At 43.3% G+C, this 20,755-nt stretch overlaps 1 protein-coding gene across 1 annotated transcript in view; it reads right to left on the bottom strand.

The window, feature by feature from the left end:
* CACNA1C (calcium voltage-gated channel subunit alpha1 C) overlaps positions 1–20,755 on the bottom strand; it is a 734,131-nt gene that overhangs the window by 126,855 nt on the left and 586,521 nt on the right. The window contains exons 11-18 of the mRNA XM_054035338.1: positions 15,224–15,250; positions 12,868–13,028; positions 11,789–12,014; positions 5,342–5,549; positions 4,381–4,501; positions 2,072–2,186; positions 618–738; positions 435–504 (exon numbers count right to left, since the gene is read on the bottom strand). Coding sequence (XP_053891313.1) covers positions 435–504; positions 618–738; positions 2,072–2,186; positions 4,381–4,501; positions 5,342–5,549; positions 11,789–12,014; positions 12,868–13,028; positions 15,224–15,250 — 1,049 coding nt within the window. The remainder of the gene's footprint in view (positions 1–434; positions 505–617; positions 739–2,071; positions 2,187–4,380; positions 4,502–5,341; positions 5,550–11,788; positions 12,015–12,867; positions 13,029–15,223; positions 15,251–20,755) is intronic.

The following is a 20,755-nucleotide window of genomic DNA, read 5'->3' as shown; positions in this document are numbered from 1 at the left end:
TGAAAAGAACAATTCTGGGAACTACCATACAATTCACTTCACTTCAATAAAGGGTACAATACAACAGCAAATAACCATGCAGCTGATCTGTTAGCATTTCACTGATACCACCACCAGGGACAATTGGCAGCATGAGTTTTCAGAAAACTGATCATGTCAGGAAAATCTGTATTCTTTACTCATATTTAGGGCTAGCTTTGCTGGCACACCAAAGAGGGTGAGGGGAGAAGTGTTTTTACTTCACTTTTTTTGCCCCCCAATCGTGGAGGCTGCTGTGACCGCATCAGCCATTGACACAAATTTGAAGTATCTCAGAACTTGGATAATTATAATAATAAAAATAATTTGATTCAATATGATCAAACTGTTATTACTTTAGGAACTAGAGCCTCTCCTTCCTAGATCAGTGGTAAGGAAAAGGGGATGGGATGTACCTGGAGCTTCTGTAGTAGGATATGGGTTCTTCTCTTCATTTTCATTGGGCTGATAATCATCCACATTGATCTGACAAAACAGAGGAGACAGAGACAAAGCCCTGGTCAGACAGTGCCCTGACTTTTTGTTCACTCAGAAATCTGAACTGCTTATAGCACATTGGGTGGTAAGAGATAGCAGACCTTGGTAGTAGGCGGGGACTCTCCATCAGCAGTGATAGATTTCAGCTCAATTTTCTCCTCCTTTGTCTCCTCCTCCACAGCTGGTTTCTCAATCTCCTGTTTCTTTTCAGGACTAGCGGTCCTAACAATTCAACAGGATGAAAAGCAAACATTTACAAAGGGGAAAAAGGGTTTCCCTTTCAGAAATCATAGAATCATAGAATATCAGGGTTGGAAGGGACCTCAGGAGGTCATCTAGTCCAACCCCCTGCTCAAAGCAGGACCAATCCCCAAACAGATTTTTGCCCCAGATCCCTAAATGGCCCCCTCCAGGATTGAACTCACAACCCTGGGTTTAGCAGGCCAATGTTCTAGTGCAGTACAAAACATGACAATAATCAGCTGGCATCTCCATTCTGCGTCTGTCATATATGCCAGCAGGCTCCTCCTTCCTAATGGCTGGAAAGGCAACATCAGTGACAGTATCTGCAGAGCTTCCTAGTGATGTATGCGTGCGTGCGCGCGCACATTTGACCACAGGCCTACGGCTTTGTCCACAGGCCTTCTCTTCACTCACCCAGCTCCCACCAATCACATATACTGTATGAATAGTTTTCAACTCCTACGCTATGATCCTAAGTTATACTGCCTGCAGATTTTCCTTAATATGGCTCCCAGTTTCACGCCAGCAGTCTGATGGTCTTTGCTGGTTATTTGTGCTCTGCTTGCTATGCCTACTCTTAGGTAGGGCAAATAGACCCCTGATCATAGGAATACTCTGCCAGCTGCAAAGGTGTCCTGCAGAATGATCAGCGTATCAGAGCAGCTCCCCTCTCCAAGCAACCAGAAAGAAGATATGGGGACAAGAAGCAACAGGTGGTGACAGAACATCAAGCTTCCCGGCTGCCAACAGCCAGGAGGAAAGGAGAAAATCTGAGTGAAGCTTCACCCTTAGCAGGAATCCTTAGAAAGCACCACAGGAACTGGGATGAGGAATGGGGGATGTGGCATCACAGGTGAAAAAGTGATTGAATTTTTGGTCTTGGGAAGTAATGGCTGAGACGGTCCCTGATACACATCAACCATTGAGGGTGAGGTGGGGATCAGAAAATATTAGGGTAGCTCAAATGGGGTCATTGTGTTATCACTTCCTACTTCTCCTCCTCCAACACCATGTTCACTGCACAAGCCCCATCACCCTGCATGCCTCCTCTCTGGTTACACTGTCCCAGCCACAGGAGCTAGTGACGTGCTTTAAACCGTATGCTTCAGGGTATTAATGGGGCAGCCTCCTCCACTGAGCATCACCTCCACAATGCTCCCAGCCCAGGTAATTCAAGGAACAGTGAGCTCAGGGTCCCTCTAATAGCTGGGTTTCCCCACACAGCAGTGTAGCATGGTAACCCTAAAGCCTTCCTTTTGCTCCCTCATTTCAACCACTTTAGTTTTTAAAATTATAGCTATAGATGGGTTACCTAGCTAGTTTTTTCCTTTCTTTTTCCTCTTCCTCTTCTTTCTGAGCAGATGTCAAACTCTCAGCATCGGCAAGATTGTCCACAGCGATAGCCAAAAATACATTCAGCAGGATATCTGTTTGTGTATTTCTGTAAAGAAAATGGGCTTGGAAAACTGTAGACCAGGACAGGGAGAACCGTAATCACCTGAAATGCCAAGCTGCAATTTGATCTCACACAAATGGTTAGGCCACACAGACACATACACATACCCTCCCACCCCCCCAGGGCTAACACAATACACTGTGTTTTCAAAACATTCAAAACCTGCCTTCCTGAATTAGGCATCTAAATCCATATGTAGGCATCAAATTCAAAGTGGCCTGTTTTTCAAAAGAGCTGAGCACCCCAAAGTCCCACTGAAGATAATGGAAACTGCACACGGGTTCAACCTTTGAAAAAACAGGCCACTTTTCTTTAAGAGCCTAAATACGTATTCAAGATCCTCATAACATTAGGCACCTGCCTGTGAAAATTTTCGCCTATGTACTTGAATTGAACAACCTCATTAAAGGTCTCCCCACAGACTTGATTGGCCATAATTGACATTACATATAGCATTGTCATTAACAGTGTATCTCTAAGGGGACCAAAGTGAAATTCATTATAGCTGAGTGCTGAGGGAATCATTTGGCAGCTCTGTCAAGTCCCAACGTAAGCCCATGCATGTAAGGTATTCAATACAAAGCAATCACGCTCAAATAACTTGAGGGGCCTGGATGGACAAGCTAGGAAATTTGGAGCTGGAGTTGTAGCTTCATCCTTTCCCTTGTGTCTAGATCAATCACTGTTCAGAGACCCCTGCTACCACAAAGTTGAATTTCAGTTTCTTTTATGTATCAGAGGGGTAGCTGTGTTAGTCTGGATCTGTAAAAAGCAACAGAAAGTCCTGTGGCACCTTAAGGACTAACAGATGTATTGGAGCATAAGCTTTCGTGGGTGAATACCCACCCCATCTGACAAAGTGGGTATTCACCCACGAAAGCTTATGCTCCAATACATCTGTTAATCTTAAAGGTGCCACAGGACCCTCTGTTGCTAGTTTCTCTTATGAATTCCTTGGTGTAGGTTCTTATTACAGCATAATCCTATTTAAGTGAATTCCAGTTAAAGACTTGTATTGTAAATATACAGAACCCTCTTGGACTGTCACCGTGCTGTGGGGTCAAGGGCCCAAAATGCAGCCTTCCAAAGCAAGCTGGCTTGCAAAGCTGGCTGATGTTTTCCTTTTCACTGTTTACAGGGGGACCTGAATTGCAACCTTTTCTAAGATGACAGACTGCTGCCCTCGACCTTCAGATAAATGGGATTGCACTATCTCACTTTGAAGAGAGGGCAGCACAGGGCAACAGAGATGTCAGACACCAGGGTCTGAGAGATCTAAATTATGAAGAAAGGTCAAAGGAGTTGGGATGAGTCTACAAGGTGATCGCGCAGAAGAATCAGCAGGAAAAATGTATCATCTCTGGGGAGGGGATCATCCATTATGGGAACACAAACTAAACCAGAAGGAATTAATAGCAGACAGGGATTTAGGACAGATCTACAGTCATGTACTTCATGCAAACTCAAGTGGAAAGGACAGCTGTGTTTCATATACACACGGCCCTCTGTGCAATGTGCTGAATATCTCCTGGAGTGTGATCAGTACCTTCAATCCTCACTGAAGTCAATGGGTATTAAGGGTGCTCAACACCAGCTCAGACCCATAGGTAACAGGGTATAGAGTTTTTATATCTGTTATACAAGTAGAGTGTAATATATGAAAGGAGATCTCTATCATATTGGTGTATAAATGAGTTAATGTAGGATCTCACATAAAATCTAATCTGTGAAACATGCTACTTTTATAGCATTTGTATACCGTATACTGTAAACTACATATATATTTGTTCCACATGGGGTGTATAAAAATAATAATGGAATAAATTAAAGCAAAAAATACACTGCAAATACAGTAAGTAGGTACATAGATTAGTTTCTGGACAAGGTAAGGACTAAGGTCTGGTGAACAAAAGGATGATGGAATTAAACCAAAACGATATTTGGCATATTGGCTCGGCCTTACCCTACTCTGACAACTGAAAGTCTTAGTATCAGTTAAAATTCATTAGATGGCATTGATTTTTAGCTGTCAGAAGCCAAAATCCAGAGCCAGGTAAACCGTAAAGGTGACACTCACGAAATTCATACTCCCCTGACACAATAAGGTAGTAAAACATAGTTTTAAATGCAGCCCTGCCTGGAGAAAAGGTAGCATCAAAGGATACAGTTTCCGCAGATGAAGAGGATGATGAAGTAAATACAGACCAACATTCCTGGAAAAGAGGGGCCGCCATAAGCCATGATCCCATCATACATCACCGAATTCCAGTCCTCCCCAGTCAGGATCTAAATGACACATTCCCACCAATAAGGGACACAGTGTTAGACCACAAAGCAAACCTGAAAACCCCATGATAACAAAGAAACCCCACCCTCTCCTAGAGAAACTCCCCGGGGGACTCAAACTGGTGGATGTAGCCAACCAGAAAACAAAAAGGAGCTGAGAGGGCCTGTGCTCTGAATGTCCAGATGTTCCCATGAGGTCTGACCGCTAAAGCCAGGCAGATATCCAAGCCAGTTCTGTTCAGGTTTCCTGGCCATTTCAATATGATGCCATGGTGTGCCTGTTTGCATCAGTCAGACTGCTGAACTGAGTGCTGGAACAGAACGCTCAGCACAGTGGAGTAAGTCACAGCTACGTATACCTCTGTATAGCAGGTGATTTTCACTTCCCCTCACCATGGACACAAGCTAGCTATATCTCTGCTCTTTTATGAACACTTGCAAAGCTGTAATCAGAATATAGATACTAGATTCCCATTCTGGTTTTCTTGAATCTCTTCCTCTCAGACCCAGCAGTACTTTGTTAGGGCAGAGAACTAATGCAGGGCTATACTGCAGTTTGCTAATCTTTGACAGGGTAGTGCCTATCTTCTGGCCTCACCAAGTTAAGCACATGAAGTTTGACCTCTGCTATAGACGGAATTCAGCTCAGCTCCGAACCTTGGCAACCATCTCAGCAGCTGCAGAACTTGCTGTCATGGATCACTTTCTGCAGCAGACTAATTTAATCTCAGTCTCACTGAATACCAGTCTGCACAGGAATGATCCAGGCCCTTCTCACCCCAATAGGGGCCACACACGAGCAGACTGTCAATTCCTTGCTAGAACTGTTGTGACTCATACCTGAAATACCGTGAGGAGGGACTGGGGGAAGTTATCGAATGTGCTCCTCTTGGTTTGCATCTCATCAAAGTTAAACTTGCCCCCAAAGAGCTGCATTCCCAGGAGTGAGAAGATGATGATGAAGAGGAAGAGAAGCAGCAACAGGGAAGCGATGGAACGGACTGAGTTCAGCAGTGAAGCCACTAGGTTACTCAAGGAATTCCAATACCTACAGGAGCCAAAGAGAGGTGGTTAGGATTTGTTTCAGGGCAGGTGCTCATGGACTGCATCAGATATTGTTTCAGACTGCCTACTGCATATAAACAAGCATTTCCAAACACCCTGTTAAGCAGTGAATCATCCATGTGCTTCCCTGAGATAATGAGACCTACTGCAGTAAATGAGTAATTTTACTACCACACGTGTACGTACACAATTCCCCCCCGCCCCCGGCCACACACACAGACAGAAGATTACTGCAGTGCTCTCAGACTAATACGCTGCAAATCTCTTATCAATATACAGTGATTAGTTCTTGTTGCTTCAGTGAGTTACATTCTAACCAACCTCATTACAACACTCACAGCTGGTACAGCAGCCAGAATACCTGACTCCAGAGAATGGCTCTGTAATAACGGACAAGAACAGATGGGGAAACTATTTGGATGCAAATACAGACTTGTCCAAAATCCGGTGTGTGCATGTGTGCGTGCATGTGCTCAATCTTGGAAGGAGGCCACTAGGCTTTCTGGTGTTTGGAAGCCTGGGGTAGATACTCAGGGCCATCTCCTCCTCCCACACCCGTTTTCAATAGTGTAACTCCATTGCCCTCAGTGGAGATACTCCGGAGATGCTTCGGTGTGATATCAGATTCAGGCCTCAACAATTCCTTTGCCTTTTGCTTCTGCGAACTGCACATTACCACTGTTCTTTGTGCATCAAACTCATTAAATTGCCTCAGTACATCTTTAAAATGCGCCTAACTAGTTCCAGATTGACATTTTCTAATATCACCCTGGTACCTTGGTGCCAGTTGGATCCCGATGTTAAAAATCAACAGAACATTTTTAAAAAGCCTTTGAGACAGGCATACATTTCATGGACATTACTAAGATGAAGCCCATTTATTGCAATTACTGACAGAAGAATAAACTGTTTGTGACAGTTCCAAACCCTACATTCCAAACCCTTTTATATAATGATATACAATGTTGACTGCAGCCATTAAAACAACTAGTGTTAAATTGATAAGATTGGTAATTCTCCTCCCCACCCACTGTATCCATATATCAGTGATGGGGTCAGAGTGGGGATGTTGCAAAGTGCCTTCAACCCATTGTGTGCCCATTCAGGAGAGCATCCAAACTGCCTGGGGGCTCACAGAGGTCCAAAAGGAACAGGGAGAAGATGGGCTGTGGCCATACTTTGCATTCCCTCTGCACCAAACTACAGAAAGGCACTGGCGTGAAAATGGGCTGCATTATGGGACACAGAGTGTCCACTCTGAAGCAGCTTCCATGCTGCCCTCTTGGCTGCTGGACACCTCCCACTCCACTTCAAGCTCTGCAGTGGCCCCTTTTCCTATACCAGTGTTACCCCAACAGCAGCAGTTATGGGTCTGACAGCAGAGCTGACCTGAAACCTGTTATCCTTTAATCACTCCCTCTAATCACACACACGGTTGGGTCTCAACAAGTTGCACATCCTCCATAGCGTCCAGTCATGATCTGTCAATCTGCCTTCCACCTGCAGATCCTTCATCCTTTGTTACTCTACTAATAAGTGACTCCCCCTGCATACCTCCTCACCCAGAAGTTCAACACTGGCCAATACTGTCCATTCCACAGCAGCTATTGTGGACTCAAGTCTCGTTCTGAAGTTCCAGTCACAACTTCTACATAGGCATAGATAGGAGAGGAGCAGGCATCAGCAGCTCTATATCTCCTGTCTTATGATGAGGGAGTCCATTCCTTCTGCTTATGGATCGGGCACCAGAAGAGCATTAAGTCCCATGTGAGTGGCCTGGAACATTCTCTGAGCATGACTCTCTAGATTTTTAGGTTACTGTGCATCCCTTGGATGAGCTTTCATTTGAGCTTCTCTAACTGTAGGAGGGCACAGCAGAACAGTCCTGCGTTGTTGGAAAGCTAATTCTAACCACACACAAACAGAGAAATATTACATTCCTTAGACCCTCCCCCCCCAGATTTAAAGCATTGAAAAAAGGTTTGAATCATATGAATGCCAACAATCTGGACTCAGGTGCCTACCATCTTGGTTGATGGTCCAGGGCACTCGGCTAGGAATTGACAGTTCTGGGTTCAATTGCCTGCTCTACTGCAGATTTTCAGTGTAACCCTGGGCAAGCTACTTAGTCTCTCTGCCTCAGTTCCTTTATGGTAAAATGGGCATAATAGCACTTCCCTACCTCAGAGGAGCGTTATGGGATAAATACAATAAAGACTATGAGGCAACCAAGATACTATGGTAGCGGGGGTGGAGGGGGGGAGGATTTAAGTACCTTAGGTAGACTGGAATGTAAGAACATATTAATCCCTGGTTTAGCCCTATTGAATCAAACTGGAGTCATATGGTGAAAATCTCAGGCACCTCTGAAGATTTACACCTAAAAGGCACTAACAGGGAGGTTCTTCCAGTATCCACCTATCACTTGTTTCACAGAAGCATTCCAAGACAGCAGGTGATATTTTCTAATTCTACATTAGTCAAGGAAGAAGGTGAGCTAATAGTTGTTTTTAATCTCTAAACTCTATACTTTAGTAAATTTCACATATGATCACTAATGGGGAAATTAACACCTATATAAAAGGTCAGCACACCGCCTGTGCACCACTCAAGTCCCATTAACCACTTAAAATAGGGTTTAACTGAAGAGCTTGGACTAAAATCAGGAGTCCTGATTCCCAGTATTGTGCTTTGAAAGTCCCAAGATTCTTCTTCCCTGTCTTTATACACCTTCAACTATGGCTTTTGTGATACCTGCAGTCTCAAGATACGGTTCTTAAAATGGTGGTAATGATGGTGGGCTGTCTACACTAGCACTTCCAACATTGTTCACCCAACACAGACACTTCATTGGAGGCATAAGAACCCTCATTGACTTAATAGAAAACCAGCCATGGACGTCCAGTGGCAGGACTTAGCTTTAAAATATGAATCTAAGTTTATAGTTAGGAAATAATGGATTACTTTTCAGTTTATATAAAGGAATAAATATAGGGTTTTATAAAGCCATCTAGAATAGCTCATTTGACAGTCATTTGACTTCTCTCAGCATGGGAAGATATTCTGTACAACACTGTAAAAATTAGAGAGAACAAAACAAATAGATTATACTGCTGCTTCTTAATTTATGTCATGAAATAATTCTGATGATTATTTATAATCTTCCAAGTAATGTTTGCTCTTGAAATTCTCACAGTAGTTCCCAAAACTATGGGGTATTCATTCAACTGTGTTTTTATTTGCTCTATGGTATTATGGAGTAGTAGTCATGCTTTTCATATATGTGCATATTTTTGATGCATTGAGAGTTTGTCTACACTAGATACTTATCATGGAAAATTCACATAAATATATGAAGATTAAGTTGTCTAAGATATACCCTTGCCATCATATTTTCCATGATTTGTGCCTCTTTTTATCCTCTTGATTATCACTATTTCTACGTCCAGTATGTCTGCATGTCAGTCAGAAATATATATTTGACATATAGCATTACACTGTCATCTTTTCTGCCCTCCTGCTTTTTCTGGGATGGCATCTTACTTTATTATCATTCCATGCATGTGGCTTATTCCACCAGTGTCTATAATGTTAATGACACTAAATCATCACTGTGTTTAGATCTGAGTGAAGAATGGGAAAACTGGCAACTGTACTAGAAAGAACACTCACAAGAAGCAGGGTCTTGGCATATTTCAGTGTTTCTTTCTAATTTCCAGATGTAAGGGTCTGAATTCCCTTAAACACTCCCTGGATTTCTAGGCAAAAGGTTCCACATCTATGCCCCTTTTTCACAGAGAATTCTCCTAGCAGGATTGTAAACTGTTCTCTCTCTCTCTCTCTGCAGGAGTGGAGAAGAGTCCTGAACAAACAACACTTCCTCTTCATCATGTGTTACTTCTTTTTCCGTAAAACCTGCTGGTAGAATGGCCTATCTGCATCCTATTAACTTAGGCCTGGGACAGGCACCTTCCTTAGAAACTCGGCCAAGAGATCAATGAGCCATATCTAATTAAATGTTGTCACCCTTTGCCTTTAGTCCCAGGGATCCAGAAAGAAGACAAACTCTGCAGATCTGGGCTCTCCATTCCTCCCGGGATGCTGAATCTAATAGTTTATTTTTGCTAGTTCCTATTCCATGTATCTTCGCTGACTCTTCTAAATAGGCCACCTTCCTTTTGAATAGTCACAGCCTTGCCTTGGCCAATGTCTGAACTGTCTTTATGGCTGTAAACCTCTTTTCAGCCCTTGACATCTGACCTTGAAAGCCATCCACCCTTGGCAGTAAGCTGAACCATAGAAACTTCAAAGGTGTTTTTAATTTTTTTGGATTCTATAACGGCTGTTAAATTCAGGGTAAAACCTTATACTAATCTGGCATCCAAGTCAGTTGTTTTTGTCTGCAGCACAGCTTTGCCATCTTGAACGTCTTCCAGATCTGGTCTTGCTTTTCCTGTGCTCTGTGTTTTTATCTCCGTTTTCAGAGAGTTCTCCTTCTGGAAGTTTAAAATGATTGTAGGGCCATTTTCATACCCGAGTCTGCAGGAAAACCCATGGTTTCACCCCCACAATTGAAGCTTTTACAAAGTGCTGATTGAAAGCCCATATGGGTGAGCCTCAGACCCCATTCTCCTTCAAGCGACCATTTACATGAATTTATATGGAAATCCTAAATCTGGATGAGTCAGAAGCTGACATTTCCTGTGACTTCACCTCAAGCTGGCAAAGTCCTGCTAAATCAGGTTTGTGTTTTGCAGTACCTGAGGGAACAGAATCACTGACTAGGAGGCACTGTGCCTTTGTGGAGAGGGAGGGAGAGAAAGAAGGGAATTTAAAAAAAAGAGCTTGAAGAAGGTCTCAGTTGCTGCTGCCAGTGTGGGGCTCCCCTCCTCTGAGGGAGGAACTGGAATGGGAGGAGGAAGTGGATATAGTCCTCTCTCTGTTGCTGCTAGGGCTGACATCATGCTTCTCTCCATAGGGACTGGGGGAGAGGAAGCCACCAGGGTCCGCTCCCTGGTCTGCCTATTGTTGTGGCTGCTGGGGTTGGCAATGAGCTTCTCAATCAACTTTTTTCCCATTTAACGCAGCATTTCAGGCCTCCTTGAGTCACCATAAAGCAGCAAAAAAAGGGCACATGCTAATTTCTTTTTGATTTGACAGGGACCCTTAAAAGATGCAGCTTGGTGGATAACATCTTCCCATATTTTAAAACATTAACCTGCTTAGTTTAAAGTGCTTCCAACCAGGCTTGCTAATCACCCAGGAGGATGATTTCCCGTTTCTTCAAGTGATGCACCCATAGGTGCTGACTTTTTGGTTCCTGGGGGGTGCTCGACCCCTGCTTCACCCCGGGTCCCGCCCCTTTTCCACCCCTTCCCCCAAGTTCCTGCCCCCACCCCACCCTGCCTCTTCCCTCCCCCATTCCATCCCCTCCCCCCAGCGCCTCCTGCACACCGTGGAACAGCTGACTGCATCGGGCGGGAGGGGCTGGGAGGCAGGGGGAGGCGCTGATTGGCGGAGCCGTTGGTGGGTGGGAGGCACTGGGGGAAGAGGGAAGCATTGGCGGGGGAGCTGATGGTGGGTGCTCAGCACCCACCATTTTTTTCCCATATGTGCTCCAGCCTCAGAGCACCCACGAAGTCAGTGCCTATGGACGCACCTCCAATCTTTACAACTCCCCAATCTGTAGAGAAAGGGGATCAATTCTCAATGAACCCCTCACTCTGACTTCTCCCATTTCTTCCCTATGAAAGAGCTGATGTCTCCATCCCAAGGACATCCTTACCCTGGCATAAGGCACACAAGCACCCTAAATCCCCTGCCAACAGGCCAGTCTCAAACTGCTCCGCTTTGGCTATGGAATTTCTGCTCAGCTGTTTCTTGTTCCCTTCCCTTCTCCCATCCCCCCAAAAAGGTGTCTGTTTCTGCTCAATCGTGTGCAGGTGCCTTTAGTTCTCAGCTGCTCTCCAGAAACCACTGTACTGCCAAAGGTACAGACTGCAGATGACTGAGCAGAAACTGGGATGCCCTTTGGAGGAAGAAATGGTTTATATGAAGCAGTAGGTAGGATAGTGGATGGAGTGGAGCTGCTAGGAGATCAGTGATTTGGATACATGTGGGTGAGGAACAGATATCAAGTACCATATTTGTCCATGATGGTAATGCTCCTAGGCCTGTCCCTGCTTCATCCCCAAAATTGGCATCCATGGAAAACAGAAGTACCTTGTGATTTTAAATATTCTCAGGAGTCGGACGCATCTCAACACCGAGATGCCCAACGGTGACATGATCTTGGTCTCCACCAGGATGGTCTCCAGGATTCCTCCACAAACAATAAAGCAGTCAAAGCGGTTGAAGAGTGATACAAAGTAGGCCTGGAGACCTAAGCTGTACATCTTCAGCAGCATCTCTGCCGTGAAAAGAGCTAGCAGCACCTTATTGGCAGTGTCTCATGAAAAAACAGATAAAGAATAATTATTATAATTTAACCCAAAACCACCACCAAAAATCCCACCCACTACTACCAGCAAAACAGCTGAGGTCAGAGTGAAAAGAGGGAGGACTCTGCTCAGCGTGCAGCCAAGGAAGCGGGCCTATGTGCTGACAATCCATGCATGAAAATGTTTTGCATAGAAGCCCTGGTTTCAATCACAACACTTCCCACATGCATGTATTACACAGCTGTATAACCTCCTTGACAGGAACTGTGCTTTCCAATGCACAACCTCCTGTCACACTTGTCATCTTCCGATGTACAGGTTACAGCTATTGGCTGCCGTGTTATCTGCTGTTGTTTAATTCAGCCTTTCAGCTGCTCTCATTTCCACTGAGGATTCAGCTGTTTATTTCTTAGACTAAGGGGAACTTCATAAATCATTCCTCCCTCCTCACCTCCCTTGTAACCAGAATGTATCATAAATGCCATTCGAGTGACAAACTGGGGAACTTACAGCCGGCCCTGAGAATCTACTCTTAAACTGGCAGCCCAAGTACTGCACACACAGATAGCAGTAAACTCCAGCTATGTGACCTCACCTGGATCTAAAGGAACTCTCTAGCTGGGTCCTAACAGCTGAGCCCTCAGTGTTCTCTGAGGCCTCTCATAAAGCAGTCATGTATTTGAGATACTGTCTAGCATCCTCTGCAAATAGAGGATTGTATTGGTTTGTAGTTCAAGGCTGGGATTTCAAATACCGGACCATCAGACCTCATTAACTCTTTCTTTCTCTTTCTCCTTCCCTGTAAGTTTGTTTGTCCCTTGGTTACAAAGACAGCAAACAGAACCACCTGCTTCATCTCACCTTGGACCTCTGTAAGCCAGTATGGCTGGTTGTAATGTTCAGAAGCGATGGTAAGGGTGTTGAGAAACACAAGGAAGATCACCAGCCAGTAGAAAATATTGGACTTGACAGCAGCTCGGCACTTCCTCCTGCAGAACCTGTTCCACCGGCGCCAGTACCGGCTTGAAACGGGAGAAAGAAAAAAGGGATGAAAAAATGGGGAGGTGTAAGCCATTGCAAATCCCTCAGTTAAGCCCTCCAGCTTTCATTCAGGTGTATTATGGAGTCTGAAGTGATGACAGTGAAAGGCTTTTAAATCCATGCTGGGAGAGAGTCTCCACTACTGCTCAGGGTGACTACAACGTCTGAACAAAACCCGGTTCTAAACAAAGTACTAAGATTCTCGGGTGGACGAGCCCTTTGAGCCAGTATGCCTTGGTGAGAGGAGGCATGTGCTGACCAGAAAGAAAAGGCCTCTAGAGATTTCTTGTTTTCCACAGAAATAGTAAGCTTTTGAATAACTGTGGGCCTGGTCATGGGTCAGATCCAGTGCTCACGGAAGTCAACTTTGAAAGTCTTTCATTGCCTACAATGGGTCTGGAATCGAGGCCCCCAGAGAGGTGCCGTGTGCCTGTGAGTCTCAGCAAAGAGTGGGAATGTCAAGTGCTCAGCACCTATCAGTATCAGGCCCAATAAGACAGCCAACTCTGTACTGAAAACAATGTCACAAAAGTCTATTTTCTTTGAGATCAATGGGGGACCTCAACATCTTTCCTTGTGCCTGTTGATAAGGATGCCATTTGCTAATAAACAGTACCCCTTTAAATTATGCCTTCCATGAACATAGCCCCTCATGAGTGTCACACTGATTTCTCAGGGTAATTACTAACCACAGAAGGTATTTAAAGCTAATTATACACCTCCTACTCTTCAGAATTTAACTTGCTTAGCAACCAGTTTCCAGGCAACTCTTGGCACTGTATAATACATCTAATAGTTTTTATTATATATATATTACATGACAAAATGGAATGGGAACTTTTCTTGGCTAGACCTGTCTCTCTCATTCCCTGTCCAGTGGTAAGCAGTGACCTCGTGCTAGGACGGAGTTCAGCATCTAGACACACTAAAGCCAGATGCAAATATTCCACAACTGCTTAAGAATCTTACAGCAAAATTTTATCAGGTACTCAACTGCTAGGGTAAAATACTAAAAAATTTTCTATGAAACACAAGTAGTTTGTGTGCACTCAAGTGGAAGAGAGTCTAGAAGTGTTATTTTTGAAAAATGAGAAAATTATTGTAGTGCTTCGGTAATAGAGATACTCTGAAATCATCAGGAATAAGTGCATGAGGATCAAATAGCATTAATGCTGTGGTCTTGTTTTCCAGCCTTCATCTAGTCCAAAATGCGTAAGTGTATGAGTGTGCATGTGCATGTGTGCGCGCTATATGTGCATGTATTTGCATATAGGAATACTTATGCTTTCCTGTGTGTCTACATGTGTCAGCATGCATGTACTGTGAATGCACATGTACCTGTGTGAATGTGCCTGGGTTAATATGACAATTCTACATTATTATTCACATCTTGTGTATGAGGAAGAAAACAGCAGTTCATTGAGGAAGCCAAAAAATTTCGTATAAAATTCTAGTGTTAGAAGTCTCGCTGGACTTCGAATTCAAAACCATGAAGCCAATATGGGTCATATACGGGAGAGGGAAATGGACTGGAAACCTTTTTCACAATGAACAAGTAGATATTTATAAGCATGATGGAGTAAATTCTGGCAGTATAAGTATATGTCTGGTCAGCCCAGGCCCTCCACACATTTCTAAAAGCTGATAAATTATTAAGAATCAAACATCCAGTAGGGAAACTCTGTGGATCCTGCTACAAAAGGGTAAAAGATTCCAACTCTGTGCAGTGGTGAGATGAAACCTAATTTAACATGGAAGCCTTATCTCTTGAGACATTTACAACTAAAGAGAACAGAACACTACCCAATGCTATGAAAAACAAGTCCTTGGGTTGGCCTTTCAGTGGAATGAATATCAGCTGATGATCTAACTGGTCTGTCTCTAGCTTTCTATAATTTGATGACCCAATGTTACCAATGGGGAAGCTTTCAGGAGCTGAGCCAACACGCCAGCAAATGTGAACTTCCGAGATAAGTGTCACCTCTAACTCTTGCGCCTTATTTCAGTCTAATATTAAGTAAAATGGTCACTGATTTTGGTGGATGATTGACTAAAATCTATCAACAACGGGAATGGCTTAGAGCTATCCGTGTGCCATGGTGACAGTGAAAGATAATTTTAAAAGGTGGGATACAAACCAGTGGGATGACAAAAAAATATACTATATTTTACTCACCTAAACTTAGATTTGGAGATCCGATGCCTGAAAGATAAGAGTTACTGTTAGTGCTTCTAAACGAACTGTACACTCTAGACCTCCATGAAAACAGCAATAGAAAGAAATAAGAATAAGCACAATGGAGTTCCAACGCATACTGTTTTCCTCTTTGAACACTGTAACTCAATCCATGCCACTGGCGGTTGCTCTGGCAAAAGAAGAGTACAATCTTGTTAGTAAGAGGAGGGAGAGTGGTGCCATGTGAACCTGAGGATTCCGTCACCTACATCATCAATGAAACAGCCCTTCTATTATCTAATAGGTCATTCTGATGCCAAGGGTTACCATAACCCTGTTACCAAATATCTTATACAAATGTGACCATCTTCTTTTTTCTTTAGTCATTGAAGAGTTAGAGTTCTCTGGATTTTACTTTTATATGAAATAAATGTATGTTAATATATAAATATTAGCACTTTGCCTTTATATAGCACCTTTCACCTGAGGCTCTTGAAGCACTTTGCAAAGGGTGTTGGTGGTAAATATCATCTTCATTTTGCTGAAACCAAGGTATAAAGGGTTATGACCAACAACTTCACATTTGGGTGCCTACAGTCACATGTAGTCATGTAAATGAAAGTGGCCTGATTTACAAAGGCACTGAGAGCCAACAGTTTCCATTGACTTCATTGGGATTTGCAGGTGCTCGGCACCCTGGAAAATCAGACCACTTTCATCCTAAATATGTATTTTAGTGTCTAATTTGAGGCACCCAAGTTTAATGACCTAGGTGACTTACTTAACATCATACAGCAAGTCACAGGCAAAACCAAGAATAGACTCCCAATCCTCTTCTCAAATCATTACACTACTCTGCCTGTTAACACACAAATGTAAAGTTTAAATGACCTTAATGTAGCTGCAGAAAACAACAATAACCAAATAAGAGCTCTTCAGAACATAAGGGGAATCTGCACACTCTCTAGTCGGTGAGAAATTACTGTTGAGTTGCATAGGAACGTCTCGTTTTAAGGCTCCATCTAAGGAAACTGATACACTGCTGATGATAGTTGTCAGCAAAAGGTTCCCCTGAACCAGCTTAAAAATGGTTTAGCTGCTAGCATAGATGGGACAAAATCATTATGGAGTCTTAACCATCTCTTAACCATGCTTTTTATAGTAATGTTAAAAATGGTTTTGTCCCTGTGCAGGGAGATCCATCACTGACAGACCAGACACCAATGGATCAGTTTCTTTATGTGGAAGGGATTTTAGAGATAGAAACATATTTCACCAGCAGATGGTCCAAATAAAGAAAAATCCTCTACACTGAATGCATCTCTCCTGCTGTGTCATATGCAAAGAAGACTAGGCCACATACCAGCCTGCAGTGAATATAGACAATACCACAAAAAATCTTTTTATAAAGAAGAAGAAATAATGTATCTTCTAAATATAACACATTGCTGTAAAAAACAATGGGACCTTAAAAGTGAATGGGGTAATGAGGTACACCCAGAGGGTATCCTTAATATTATGAGGTTCTAAATACTATAATTTGGAAGAAGTTTTGTTTTGAAAAGCCATCTCTATAGATTGTACAATATGTAGATTTAATGAATGTTCAGATTTAAAGAATGTTTTAAAAGTATGACCTAAAACAAATCAGAATTTGTGAACATGCAATAGGAGAGAGAGAGCTCAGTCAGAGCAAGGGACAAGTCACAGTGGATGGAAGGAAGAAGTCAAAGGGTGTAAGAGAGAGATAGAAGGAGAGGGAGAGAGAGTGAAAGATGCACAGAGAATGAGAGGAGAGGTCACTCCTAGAGAACGGTAGGGAGGAACAAGGGAGAGAGGTGGAGAGAGGAAGATGTCATGAGGGAGATGACCAATGGAAGGTGAAGGACAGAAGTTTAAAGACCTCTGGGGACCCCACGGGCTGAATTCAAGTGTCCCTCCTGCTTTACAAAAAAGGGAACTGTGTGGCATTTAAGGAACCTTTTATTTAGGTAAGCAAAAAGTTGTGGCAGGTGTTATACTTATCAGGCATGTGACAATTACATCTCTGATGCACAAGGAGCTGCAGTAAAGTGCCTTCACTTCTCTGCCAGGCTAGCTAATAATCTTTCCACTGCTTTGGATGCCCTTCTGCTAGGGCAGAAGGTTTATCCCATGGGGGTGCTATCTATATATAGCACAGGTCAGGGAAGGAAGAAGATATTTTTATCTAGAGCCAGAATACAAGGGTGAAATGTGAATTCTGAAAACATAAGTTGAATAATATGATTGATTCTACAAACATGGAAACATTATGTACAGTAGACCAGCTAGTCTGTAACACTCCTCTCAACTGACCCTTACTACCACAGGCCTCCTGCCTTTCAGAACCACAGTCATCCTTCTCACACAAAAACATGCTGTTATATCTATTTCTATTGCTGTCAACAGACTGGATTCTGGTCCCTTGTTACAAACCCTTTGAGCCACTCCAAAATTACACGCGCCTGAGGCTCAGGGTGGACAAGATTTAGTGCTGGACAAAGTGATGAGTTTAAGACTAATACTTCACAACCCTATTATGTTAGGAGCTTTATGTCACTGGAAAAGAGAGCTTCCCAGTTTTCCAATGAAACACAGCTTTTACTTCTAGCTCTGGAAGGTCTTCAGATATTGGACCTTACAATCCTGACATTTAAAATACAGGAAAGCTATTTTAGATCATTATTAGATGTTTTTAGAGCTCTCTCTGAGTAGAGCAGAGTTAGACTCATGCTAGTTTAACTCACCTAAGTTTAAAGAAGGAAGGACGCCAAAATAGTCCCCTGTTTGGTTTTTAATTCCCTAAAACTTTTCTAAAATTGTATCTTCATAAATCTGTAACACACAACAGATAGTATGTGGGGTATAAAGAGTTAATGAGTTCAGGGTGATCTGCATAAATCACAGAAATCTGCTATAGCCCAGATTCTTACTGACAAAAGCTTTACACAACACCATCACACATCAGACCACCAAGTATTCCATAGGAGAAAAACGGAAAGACGTTTATGAAGAAATGTGTGATACTCTGGTATGAAAGCTATATAGAAATAAAATCTATTGCACTGAGAATGGGGAGCATTTAGGCACCAATATAACTGTGCATCTACCAGAACAGCAATTCTGGGAACACCTTACAGGTCTCCAAGAATGTAATATTAATCATGATATTGTACAGATATTCTCAGTGTACATATTTTACTAAAATATAACCATGCAATTATTTGGTCACAGCTATTACTATATTGTATAACCTCTCAAGTAATTATCTTCCTGATGACTTACAACCCCCCATGGACATAACTAAAAGCTCTCAGAACATCAGTAGCATAGAAATTCACTTATTGTAACTCTAGGATAGACACAACTTTTGGGATATTCATCATATCCAAGGAGGTGCATTGTTCAGACCTGTTGTGACACTGATTGCATGTTGATATGACACAGGTTAGTGGTGCAGTTAATGGTCAAACAGCAAAACAAAACTTTCCGGGTAACATTTTTTCCTGGTTAATGTAAAGGTCCTAGAAAAATTCCTTGCTTGTTTCCACTCAGGACTTTGGAATGCCTGAAATAGAGACAACCACCAAAGATCCCATTTTAGACCTTTCATGGGACAAATGCCTGTGACAGGGCACTTTAGGAGGGTTAGTCAGTTTCAGGTATGTACCCAGCAATAAAGCTAGTAAAATTGTTAGAGATGAATTCTGCTCTCAGATGTGCCTATGTAATTCCTATGGCAGTCACTGAACTAAGCTCTTCTTTCAGGTACATTCTGTGTAACCCCATTAACATCAGTGGAGATGCACAGATGTAAGTGATGATAGTAACTGGCCCTTTGTGTATTAATTAAAGTAAATTAATTAAAGTAAATTCTAGTAAACGGGGACACAGTACTGATGACAAAAGGACAGTTAACTTTGCTTCTAATACGGGTTCAGATATTCCCACGACTCCACTGTGACTTGATGGGAAGATCTTTACTTGACAACTATACTCAGTCTCCTGGCAGAATCAGTGAGCTGAAGCAGTGCCTGGAGATTGATGCCATTTCTCCTTTCCTGTTCTCTCCCTATAGTATTGCTCTGACTCCACGAGAACTGAAGAGCAACCCCGACCTGACTGGACGGACACTGAATTGTACTGGAGTGACAGCTGCTGACCAGCAGTGGTAAGAGACAGCAGAGCATCTCCATAAAATCATAGAATCAAAGAAGATTAGGGTTGGAAGAGACTTAGGAGGTCATCTAGTCCAAAACCCTGCTCAAAGCACAACCAACTCCAACTAAATCATCCCAGACAGGGCTTTGTCAAGCCAGGCCTTAAAAACCTCTAAGGATGGAGATTCCACCACCTCCCTAGGTAACCCATTCCAGTGCTTCACCATCCTCCTAGTGAAATAGTATTTCCTAATATCCAACCTAGACCTTCCCCACTACAATTTGAGACCATTGCTCCTTGTTCTGTCATCTGCCACCACTGAGAACAGCCTAGCTCCATTCTCTCTGGAATCCTCCTTCAGGTAGTTGAAGGCTGCTATCAAATCCCCCCTCACTCTTCTCTTCCGCAGACTAAATAAACCCAGTTCCCTCAGCCTCTCCTTATAAGTCATGTGCCCCAGCCCCCTGATCATTTTTGTTGCCCTCCGCTGGACTCTCTCCAATTTATCCACAATCTTTCTGTAGTTGGGGGCCCAAACCTGGACACAATACACCAGATGTGGCCTCACCAGTGCCGAATAGAGGGGAATAATCACTTCCCTCGATCAGCTGGCAATGTTCCTACTAATGCAGCCCAATATGTTGTTAGCCTTCTTGGCAATAAGGGCACACTGTTGACTCATATCCAGCTTCTCGTCCATTGTAATCTCCAGGTCCTTTTCTGCCGAACTGCCGCTTAGCCAGCCGGTCCCCAGCCTGTAGCAGGGCATGGAATTCTTTTGTCCTAAGTGCAGGACTCTGCATTTGTTGAACCCCATCAGATTTCTTTTGGCCCAATCCTCCAATTTGTCTAGATCACTCTTGACCCTATCCCTACCCTCCAGCCTATCTACCTCTCCCGCCAGCTTAGTGTCATTCCAAACTTGCTGAGGGTGCAATCCATCCCCAAATCTCTCCTGCCGAAATCTTAAGGTGATTTGCTAGTCAAGGAGTTACACCACAGGCTGGGAAACTAGACTGCGGTTTTAGAGTCTAATGGATACTCTAGAACCTGACTGTGAAGTAAGGGGCAGGGGGAGGGGGCGGTTCAGGCTAGTCACAGAGTTGGAAATGTGAAGGATCCTCCTCTATAAAGCCAACCTACTGTCCTCTATACACACATCTCATGAGGTAATGGGCTTTGGCTGTGAGTACCAATGGTCCAGGCTGTGATACTTTGGAGGGTCGTAGACAAGAAAGAGAAACAAGGGCCAAGCCTGTGCATGTTCCTACTGAACTCAGCAGTGAGTTTCTGGGCTTTTGGCAGACATTTGTTACCATTGCTCCTGATGTGGCGGGGACCAGAGATCTC

The sequence above is a fragment of the Malaclemys terrapin genome, chromosome 1, assembly GCF_027887155.1.
Source record: "Malaclemys terrapin pileata isolate rMalTer1 chromosome 1, rMalTer1.hap1, whole genome shotgun sequence".
Lineage (NCBI taxonomy): Eukaryota > Metazoa > Chordata > Testudines > Emydidae > Malaclemys > Malaclemys terrapin.
The sequence above is the reverse complement of the archived record's forward strand: the minus strand, read 5'-3'. Positions and strand labels throughout refer to the sequence as shown.